The sequence below is a fragment of the Galeopterus variegatus genome, unplaced genomic scaffold, assembly GCF_000696425.1.
Source record: "Galeopterus variegatus unplaced genomic scaffold, G_variegatus-3.0.2 Scaffold236, whole genome shotgun sequence".
Classification (NCBI taxonomy): Eukaryota; Metazoa; Chordata; class Mammalia; order Dermoptera; family Cynocephalidae; genus Galeopterus; species Galeopterus variegatus.
The window spans coordinates 757,295-767,290 of NW_007726347.1; the positions used below are offsets into that span (position 1 = coordinate 757,295).

The 9,996-nt window shown below is 48.6% G+C and overlaps 1 protein-coding gene across 2 annotated transcripts in view; it reads left to right on the forward strand.

The window, feature by feature from the left end:
- Positions 1–2,952: 2,952 nt before the first annotated feature.
- PHF12 (PHD finger protein 12) overlaps positions 2,953–9,996 on the forward strand; it is a 39,406-nt gene continuing 32,362 nt past the window's right edge. The window contains exons 1-2 of one of the 2 annotated variants that reach the window (XM_008566352.1): positions 2,953–3,557; positions 4,196–4,377. In XM_008566352.1, coding sequence (XP_008564574.1) covers positions 3,492–3,557; positions 4,196–4,377 — 248 coding nt within the window. In that variant the 5' untranslated portion in view covers positions 2,953–3,491. The remainder of the gene's footprint in view (positions 3,558–4,195; positions 4,378–9,996) is intronic. The other variant, XM_008566353.1, reaches the window with a different exon arrangement.

The following is a 9,996-nucleotide window of genomic DNA, read 5'->3' on the forward strand; positions in this document are numbered from 1 at the left end:
GAACAATGCAGTTTAGGAGCTTGATTCCTATGCTAGGCAAAAACCTACCCATGGGCTTTGGAAAGAGGTGGCTGGACAGGATCTGCTTCAGTCTGCCCCTTCACTATGGCCCCCGGTGTTTCCTGAGATGAAAGCATTTGCCCAGCATTTTCCCCAGCATGCATTCCATGCTTAGAGGTATGCCCTGCATGGCTGCTCTCCAGAGTAAGAGCAAGAGGCAGGAAACAGGCAGAAGCAACAAGACAAAATAATTCCTGAGGCTGGCTGGTTGGCTCAGTTGGTTAGAGCACAGTGTTATAATACCGAGGTCAAAGGGGCCCATAGCCAGCCAGCCACAAAAAAAAAAAAAAAAAAAAAAAACCCCCAAAAAAAAAAAAAAACCCCCAAAAAAAAAAAAAAACCCCCAAAAAAAAAAAAAAACCCCCAAAAAAAAAAAAAAACCCCCAAAAAAAAAAAAAAACCCCCAAAAAAAAAAAAAAACCCCCAAAAAAAAAAAAAAACCCCCAAAAAAAAAAAAAAACCCCCAAAAAAAAAAAAAAACCCCCAAAAAAAAAAAAAAACCCCCAAAAAAAAAAAAAAAAAAAAAAAATCCCCGAAAGAAAAAAGGAAGCCACCAGCACCTTCTGCTTCTACAGTCTTAAAACAGAGAGGTCTTGACCACTCATGCTGCCCACCCCTGGCTCTAGCACAAGCCACCTAGAGGGATGGAGAAGCTCCAGTTCACGCAGAGTGCAGTGCCTAGATTAGCCACAAGAGGTCATTTCCAAAGGCATCTGTATCCCACCTGCTCCCTCTCCTCAATGCCCCTGAACAGCCAGGGCTGGAGCTCTCCAAGGTGGCACCAACTCCTGACCCCACCAAGTTGACCTCATCTTCTAAGTTCCAAGAGGAAGGAGGAAGGTGTGTGGAGTGATTAGTTTCCCTGGCACTTATCAACAGAACCAAGTCTTATTTCCCTCATTAGCCCACTGCCTGTTTCTGTTCTCAGCTGCAACTGATGGTATTGATCAAAGCAAAGTCTTGCTCCCTGGGCATGTGCCAACAGCTTACTTATCTGCCCTATAGTGCCTTCAGGCTGACACAGCAGAACAGCTGAGCCCTGAGCAGTAGAAAGAAAGCCAATGAGAATGAGAGCGAGCACAGGAAGGTCCAACTTTTGAGGGCCTGTGGCTTGAAGTACAGCCCTAGGAGACAGGTCTGGCCAATTCCATACAAGCAATCTACCTTAACCCACCTCTCTCTAAGGGCCACATCTCTGGCCCACAGCTACTGAAATCTACTGTTGGCTGAAGCTGGCAGAAGGCAGAAAGCAGTCAATTTACCTGACATTCTCCACACCACTCTCATGATTTTGTCATTCTTTCCTGGCACCAAGAGAGTCATCAGAAAAGTGAAAAGTCAGAAAAACTGAAACCTAAGACTCCACCACTTGCTTCCCCAACCTATCTAACACATACTCCTTACTGTCTCAAAAGCAGCAGCAGCAAAAATTCCTCACAGGCAGTTGGCATGATGTGGTGTACAGTGTCCGGCCAGGGAATCGAGCTATATGTTTCATTCCTAGATCTGCTGTAAATTCACTATGTGACCTAGGCAAATTACTGCTCCTCTTTGTGCATCTGGAAATGAGGGGATTAAGTCAGATGGTCCCTAAGCCCTTTCCAGTTTTAAGACTCTGAGAATGCTAAATGTGTCTTAACATTAAAAATGGGCAGAACAGAGCTACCTGTCAACAATGCCAATTACACGCCTAGTGTCAGGCACAACGAAGCGCCCCTTCTCCCTTGCTTCGTCCAGTCAGGCAGCGATAACTAGCTATCTCTGCCTGCGCTACTAAGGAAAGGGGTGGGCGTCCCAAAGGGGAGCATGAATCCCCGCCCAGAATTCTAGATGAGTCCCTTAGACTACAAAACCCAGCAGACAGCACTTCAACCCTCAAAAGTATCCCTTCCCGGCAGGCAAATATCTCCGGTGAGTCCGTCCTACCGTACAGTTCACCGCACGCACACGAAACTACTGCTCCCACAACCCATCAGACACATCGCGATTCTTGCTCCCAGGGTGCAATACGGTCCCGTTCGCCCTTTGAACCCCCTACGCATTGCAAACTGGGAGTTGAAGTCTGCAGTAGTCAGGTAGTAGGGCGTTGTCAGGATTACAACTCTCCGCTTTTGGCTTCCTCTCGAAGAGCAATTCTCAGGGACAATGGTCAAGAGAGGGTAGTAACGGACATGCGGAACTCTCCATGGTGTCATCACCACACAAGGCAGGGATGCTTGGGCTAAAATTAACTGTCGGGAGCGGGAGGGAAGTAGGAACTGCAGCCACCCGCCACCAAAAGCGTCGTTTTCTGTCGCAATGTCTTTTCTCTTTACCAATATGGCGGCCTAGCCCAGCCACACCTGACGCTGGAACCAAATAGTCCAATACGATATCCCTAAGAATGTGCTGTCCCCGACAGCCTACCAGCCTCATTCAACACCAGTTTCCTCCTTCCTGTTCATGCCTGTGGACTCCAAGGGCATGGTAGCCCATATCCCATTACCAAAATGGCGAACGGAGAAGCTTTCTTCTGAGGGCTTGCAGGTGACAACACGCCTGCGCGGAAGGCGGCTGTGTTGTTATGGGGCGGGAGGGGAGCACCCCCAACACGCCTGCGCGGGAACAGAGTCCTCTTGGTCTACACACAGACACCAATGGATGAAGAGTCCCCAGGTTCTTGCGGCTGCGCTATGACCTCTACGAGCTTTCCCAGGCACCCGCGCGAGACCTCAGGTCCCGCCCTTTTATCTCAGTACGCTGGCGCGGGGCAGAAAGGCGGGGCTTCGGAGTTCCAGACGAATGCCAGCGCGGCTGCGCGCTGGGGGGTACCCCCTCACCGCGGCTGCGCGGGAGCCCGGCCGCCGGCTGTCACTGCGGTTGCGCGCGGCGAGCGGCGATCCCGGGGCGCCTGCGCGGGTGGCTTTGCGGGCGCTCGCGGTAAGTTTGCGCCAAGTGCGCGGCAGCCGGGACGCAGACGGCGGCGGCGGCGAGAGGCGGAGCCCGGGGACCACCCCCCATCACCACCCTTCCCCCAGTCACCTCACGTACCACAACCTCACCTAACCTCTCACCCCCCCCCCCGATCCCCCAACCCCAGGATGGCAGCGCCCGCCAACCTTCCCGGCCCGACCAGCGGTCGCCAGCGCCGGCTTTAGCCTGTGGGACTAGGCCCCACCGAGGCCTGACCCCCGGAGCCGGGACCCACTGTGCAACCAGCCGCCGGGCCGGGGCTGAGGGGCCGCTCCCCCCTCACGGCCCGTGGGGAGGACGCTGCCGTCCCGGGAACTGGGGGCCGGGGGGTGGGGGGGAGCCAGGGCGAGGAAGTCGGGACCCGTGCTGGGAAAAAAGAAGGGGAGCCGGGGTCAGCAGCGCCCCCTCCTCCCGCTTCCCCCCTCCCCCCGGGGTTGGGGGGGCCGGAGCAGAGAGCACCCAGCCCGGGAGGTGGATGAATGTGGGAGAAAATGGAGACCAAGACGATCGTGTACGACTTGGACACGTCGGGGGGGCTGATGGAGGTAAGAGTGGCCCTCCTCATCCCCTTCCCTCATCGCCTGGAGGGAACCTCCGCCCCACAAAGCCGGCCCTAAGCTCGAAGCGCCAGAGGGTCGAGGGAGGGGGGCTCTTCCTCACCCAGCCTCTCCCTCCCATCTTTGCAATTTAGGGGGCTGAGCTCAGCCTCCGAGGACGTTTGCAGCAGTTTCACCTACCCGCCGCCCTCGATTCGCTTTCCCGAAGCGCCAGCCCACTCCATCTCGTTGCACCGACGGGCCTCCCCACCCCCTTCTGTCGGCCCCTTTGTGCTTCCCCCAGCACGTCCGGGTACCGGGCTTCAGGCCTCTCCCAAGCCGGTCTGTGGAGTCCCCCACTGTCCATACAAGGAAGTGGCGAGAAGGGAACCATGCACCCTCTCCCCATCCCCCTACCCTGATCCTCCCCATTTGGAAGAGGCTGTTCTCGTTGTTGTGCTGCAGGAACGCGGTTAGGGTGGGCTCCCCCTGGTTCCGGGGGCTGAGAGGTTCTGAGAGCAGCCTGGATGGGAGGAAGAAGGACAAAAGGGGGGAGAGGGGTGGGTGACGGAGAAGCCGCGGCGGGGGGGCGACGGACCGCCCGGGAGCTCCGAGTGTGCACACACGCCGTTTGTTTGTGTGTGCAGCAAATCCAAGCTCTGCTGGCTCCCCCCAAGACGGACGAGGCAGAAAAGCGGAGTCGGAAGCCTGAGAAGGAGCCACGGAGAAGCGGCAGGGCCACCAACCACGACAGCTGTGATAGCTGCAAGGAAGGTGGAGATCTCTTGTGCTGCGACCACTGCCCGGCCGCCTTTCACCTCCAGTGCTGGTAAGGTTGGGGACCCCTTTGGAGCCCCTTGGCGGAACCTTCTCGGCACATTCCTTCACCCGGCCTGCCCCTGCCTGCCAAAATAACGGGCGCTTGCAGCCGCTAGCTGACTTTCTGCAGCCGCTGGGGCGAGCGCCTCCCTGCCCCCAGGTGTCTGCCGGGATCTGGCCGTTTTCGGGGGAGGAGCAGCGGTGGGTCCGGATCCCGAGGTGGGGGTTGGGAGGAGTGAGGAGAGCCCCATCTGGGATTGGAAGTCGCTGGGGAGCCGGGACAGAGCCGGCCGGGCACGGCTGGCGGTGGCGGGGGAGGAAGGGGAGGAGCTCTGAGCCCAGTGTCGCTCGCCTGCCCGCGCGCCCGCCGCCCTCGGGGCTCCTGCCCGGCCGGGCTCTCCTCGGGGTTGGGTGCGTAGAGCCCTCGGCCGCCCGAGCTGCCCTGGTCCAGACCCCGGCGGCCGGGCAATTGCGGCTGTGGAAGAAATCATGGAGGGTGTCTCTCGAGTCCGCCTCCTCTTTGCCTCTCTGTTTACAATATGGCGACCTGCCTTTAAATTATATTTTTATTCTCAGCGCCATTTTGGCTGCATATATGATTTGCAAAAGTCTCCCAGGAAACAGTGGAGGCAGCTCCCGAGTCCTTTCTGCAGAAGCTCCTCGGGGGCCGGAGCTGGGATCTTGCTGCTTTGGTCCCTTTTCTCTGCCTCCGCTTGCCCCCAGTTGCCTCTCAGAGCTGCCTCCCTCCTCCCTCCTCCCTCCTCCCCGCGCTCCTGCCTCTTAGGAAATCGGGGCTGGGTTAGACAATTAAAATCGCCCTTGGGCGCCGATTTCACTTCTCCTCTCCGATCGGCGAGCCCTTCGCCGCAAAATTCTTTGCTGCCGGGGCAGGATTGTGTTCGGTGATTCCGGAAAAGCATTTTAAAGGACCTAAGAGCTGGAAAGCTGTGCGCTTTTTTTCCCCGTTACTGAAGGCGAGGGGAGGGGAGAGACCGAAGAGAGAGGGAGGGACCTGGCTTGATCGCCCGCTGCTTGATCCTCCTCAGCAGCTCAGCCCAGAACAATCCGGCAGAGAAGAGTTTAAACTTCAGCTTCTGCCGGGAGAAATCACCTCTGCCCTCCACAAAGATCCCGTATCTGCGCAGCGAACCCAGATTGCGTCTTGTTCTGCTGGGTCTTGTTCTGTTATTCAGCAGCAGTTGACTGAGGCAAGCGTTTGAGAGAGGAGAGGGACCGGAGAGAGAGCGGGAAGAAGAGGGGATTGTTCTGTTTGTTCCCACCCATTTTTGTTGTTGCTTTTTTTTTTTTAGCTCTCTGTTTTAAAAAAAAAAAAAAAAATGAAATTTCCCTTAAGGTCTCTCAACTGTTACATTCGCATTCAGTCTCTCGGTTTGTGGATTAGTGCTTTCTGTATATTTGTACTAATTGCAGGTTTTGGAACACTTATTAGACAGATGACTGATACTGGGCAAATTAAGGCTGTGGTCAAAAGTTATGTAGGAAGCTCCCATTACCATTCCCAAGATATTTTTGCCTTGGAGGGCATCCCATCTTGGCTTGTGATGTTACAGGGACAAAAATGATTATCCTGGAGGAAGCTTTACTGCTGGCTTTAAAATTTTTATTAGGAAGTGGCTAATACTAGCAGGAAGGGTCTCTGGTTTTTAGTCTTTACTTACTTGAAGAAAGTATCACCTGCAGAAAATATCTCTAGTCATTTCCTTTGCTGTTCTTGAGTACAGGAGAGATTTGTACCTGAATATGTTGTGTTGCTTACCAGTTATTCCCAGTTGCTTACATTTTTTATTGTGCTTGATACATACACTAGGACTGAGTTGTAAACATCTTGATTTAAAGTGTGATAGTTTTACCCCTAGCATGAAGTGAGTGTTAACCAAGATTGCTGACTCCCATGTTGAGTGAGAATTTTTTTTTTTTTTTTTTTTTTTAAGATGACCATAAGGGGATCTTAACCCTTGACTTGGTGTTGTCAGCACCACGCTCAACCAGTGAGCTAACCGGCCATCCCCATATGCGATCCGAACCCGTGGCCTTAGTGTTATCAGCACCGCACTCTCCCGAGTGAGCCACGGGCCAACCCTGAGTGAGAATTTGAAAAGCTCTATATTATCTTTAGACTCATTTGTTTAATAACGCTGAAACTATTAGAAAACTCAGGCATGGAAAAAGCGTGCTGTCTGTTTTGCCTGATATTGGGCTTTTAAACTCTAAAAACTAACATATGAATCTTTTAATTAGATGAGTCTAAGTCTTGCCAAGTTGTAACAATCAACAGTCTCTACTTTAGCTGGAAGGAGAGAGAGAGGGAGGTACTTTTAGCTGTTGGTGAGATTTAGGCTTGCCCAGACTGCATTTCATTGAATACTTTTTTTCCTTTTCTTGAAACCGTGAACGGGAACTGGTAATCAGAGATTTGAGAATTGTAGTAAATGGGTAGGGCTTGTTTTACACATCTCCACTTATCCCTTTGAAGATGCCAGTACTGAATGTACCATTGATCTATCTGAGTTATTATCTAAATCACAAAATATTCTAGATATTGGTACAAAGACAGGAAGTCTTCTTTTAAATAGGAATTCCCTAAATGAGTTTCATTCAGTAAGTGAGACTTATCCCACTTTCCTGCCTCCTAACCCACAGACCTTCCAGCAAGAGTGAGGTACTTCATTAACCAATTCAACCAGAGTAGTTAGGTCAAGCAGTTAACGCATCAGAAAATTTTGATTGCTCAATAAGTTTTCATTTGTTTGTCCTATTAACTTGTACCATATAGGAGTGAGGTTAGGCGGTATGGCTATATTTTCTCTTCCTTCCCTTTTTAACTGTCTAAGATTGAATTATTTAGATAAGCATGGTAATGATAATTTCCTTTATGTACAGAATATACAAGAGTGAAGTTGGAGTTTCACAAATACTTTAGGTCATAATTGCAGTGCTGCTGTGGTTCTCCATTCAAAGCTCTGTGAATGTCTCTGGTGTGCCTTGCCAGTCTGCCTCATAGTGAACAGGATCTAGTAAAATGTTCCAGAAGTGATTCTAGGCAAATTTTACCTCCTTGGCTTAGTGACATAGCCATAAACCACAGGGGATTTTTCTAAGATAAACTACTGGAGGAAATGACTGGTCAAATAAGCTGTTTTAATTGCCCTGCCTTTTCTCAGGGGCCAATGCTCTTTATGAGGAACATCATCTATTCCCAGTTAGACTGAGAGCCCTATTTCTGGATTTTCTGTAATGATCCTCTGGGTGAGGGAATGAATTGTCCTGTGCTCAGTACCATGACCTCACTGAAGAATTAAACTTCAGCTGATGACTTCTTTTTTTTTTTTTGGCGACTTATTTTTTAAGTGATAGTGTAATCATTTTATCTGAGTTTAACTGGTTTGTCAGTTATTCAGTGATAGTAGGGGTTACTAAACCTGTCTTTGGGAGAATTGGAAAGAGGTATGTTAAGTGTTCCCTGGTGAACCTAACCTTTATCATTACTGTCGTGCCGTAAGTTGAGCTTTCTGAAAATTCTGGTCTCCATGGACTGATCCCTAAAAATCTGTTAAAAATTAGAATAACTGGTGGAGCTTTACTTGCCAATGACCCATCTTTCTGTTTGAGATAGGTAGGATTGTTGTCACTGATAGCGCGAATATCATAGGGCATCAGTAATGAGACTGACTGGAAACTGGCTGGTTTCCCCTGATTACTTTCTCATAGCATTTTGATCCAAATAGACTGGAGGACCAAAACGGTCTGATTAAGAAGTACATCTACCTCAGCAGACCTCAGCATGGTCCCTTCCTGTCAGACAGATTTCTGTAGCATTTGCCTCCGCATGTTATATTTGGAATTGTTGGCCGGCTTTCCTCTCTCTGGTGTTGGCAGCAAGATCCAAAATGAGGTTTTCGAAGAATGAGAGTAAAAAGGTCTCTGTGCACAAGCAAAATTAAGCTCAGCTTGGAGTTTTGCATATTTAATTTTCAGCGGGTCATAACAAAGCTTTCACAAATAGAATAGAAAACTGCCTTGCAGGAAATCTTGCTGTTTGAACTTTTAAGGAGGTGATTTTTGTGATTTTGTTGTGTTTAGTTCCTCATTAAAATATTCGGCAAGTGATGAATTAAAATACATTAATTTTAACGTTATCTCATCAATCTGTTGTTTTTGACATTGTAAGTGCTTAGAAGCCTGGCAATGAAGAACTGGAGGTGACAACATCTAGATTCCCTGCCCCATCAATAGTAAAACAATTCCACAATACACAAACCTAATTTGGTTTTCTGTTTATTTTATTTTTCTTATTTGTTTTGCATTTTCTGTGTTGCATTGAAATCTAGGTGTATAGTTTTTAAATGGTCCACCTAAACATGGAGGGTCCAGTAACATTCAACTTTAACTTAGGTTCAGATGCATATTTTTAAATGTGGGGCTCAGGGGCTAATTCTTATGAGATGAGTGCTTTAGTTCGAAGATAAAAGGATAATCACTGTTTAAAAATATAAGAATAATATATGGTGTGAGTTGTTTACTTAAAATATTTGTGGCCCGAATGGGTTGGGTTGAGAAAGGAAGTATCAGAAATATTAAAAGTAGAAAAGGAGGTAATACTCCTGAAATGTGACAGTTTTTGTGTAACTTAAGGCAAGTATTTCGTGATACTATTGTGGGAAATTTTTCATTTTGGGCCTGTCCCAAAATTAATTACCGTACTCAATGGAAGGTAGGATGCAATTGTAATCTCATCCATCTCTTGCTGTTCTTAAGGCTCTCAAAGTACTTTACAAATGGGCTTACTGATATATTAGGACAGTTTTTGGCCTTTGTAAATGATTTGTATATTTTTCATAGACATAAATGTACAAAAAATGTATTTAGGTGTTGCCCTCATTCAAATCTGGAAATGGGATTCATGTTGGTCTGTTGTAAATTCTTGGTCAAGTATGCCTCCAAGAATATTTTTTTAAAGCGAAATGAGAAGAATGTCCAATAAATTGTCTAATTTGAACTGAAAAGAGATTCAAGTAGTCACTACTATGTGTTGAATGAGACACACTGGTTTTTGTTAAGCAGTGAAAGTACAAGTGGTATGTAAAATTACTCAAAGGGGCTCAGTAAACCCTTTCAAGTCCTTTTTGTAGCATTTATCAGTACTTCATTCCTTTTTATGGCTGAGCAATATTCCACTGTATGGATGTACCACATTTTGTTATCCATTCATCAGTTGATGGACATTTGGGTTGTTTGTACTTTTTGCTATTGTGAATAATGATGCTGTGAACATTTGGGTGCCAGTTTTTATGTGGACATATGTTGTTATTTCTCTTGCATATATATCTAGAGATAGAATTACTGGGTCATATAGTAACTCCTTTGTTTAACCTTTTGAGTAACTGCCCAACTGTTTTCCAAAGTGGCTGCTCCAGTTTACCTTCCCACCAGCACTGTAGGAGAGTTCCAATTTCTTTTTTTTTTTTTTTTTTTTTTTTTTTTTTTTTTTTTCCGTGTCCGGCAACGGATCCCAACCCCCAGTGTCCCCCCCGGACCGGCCCGGGACCGGCAACGGGATCGCAACCCTCAGTGTCGCCCCCGGACCGGACCGGGACCGGCAACGGGATCG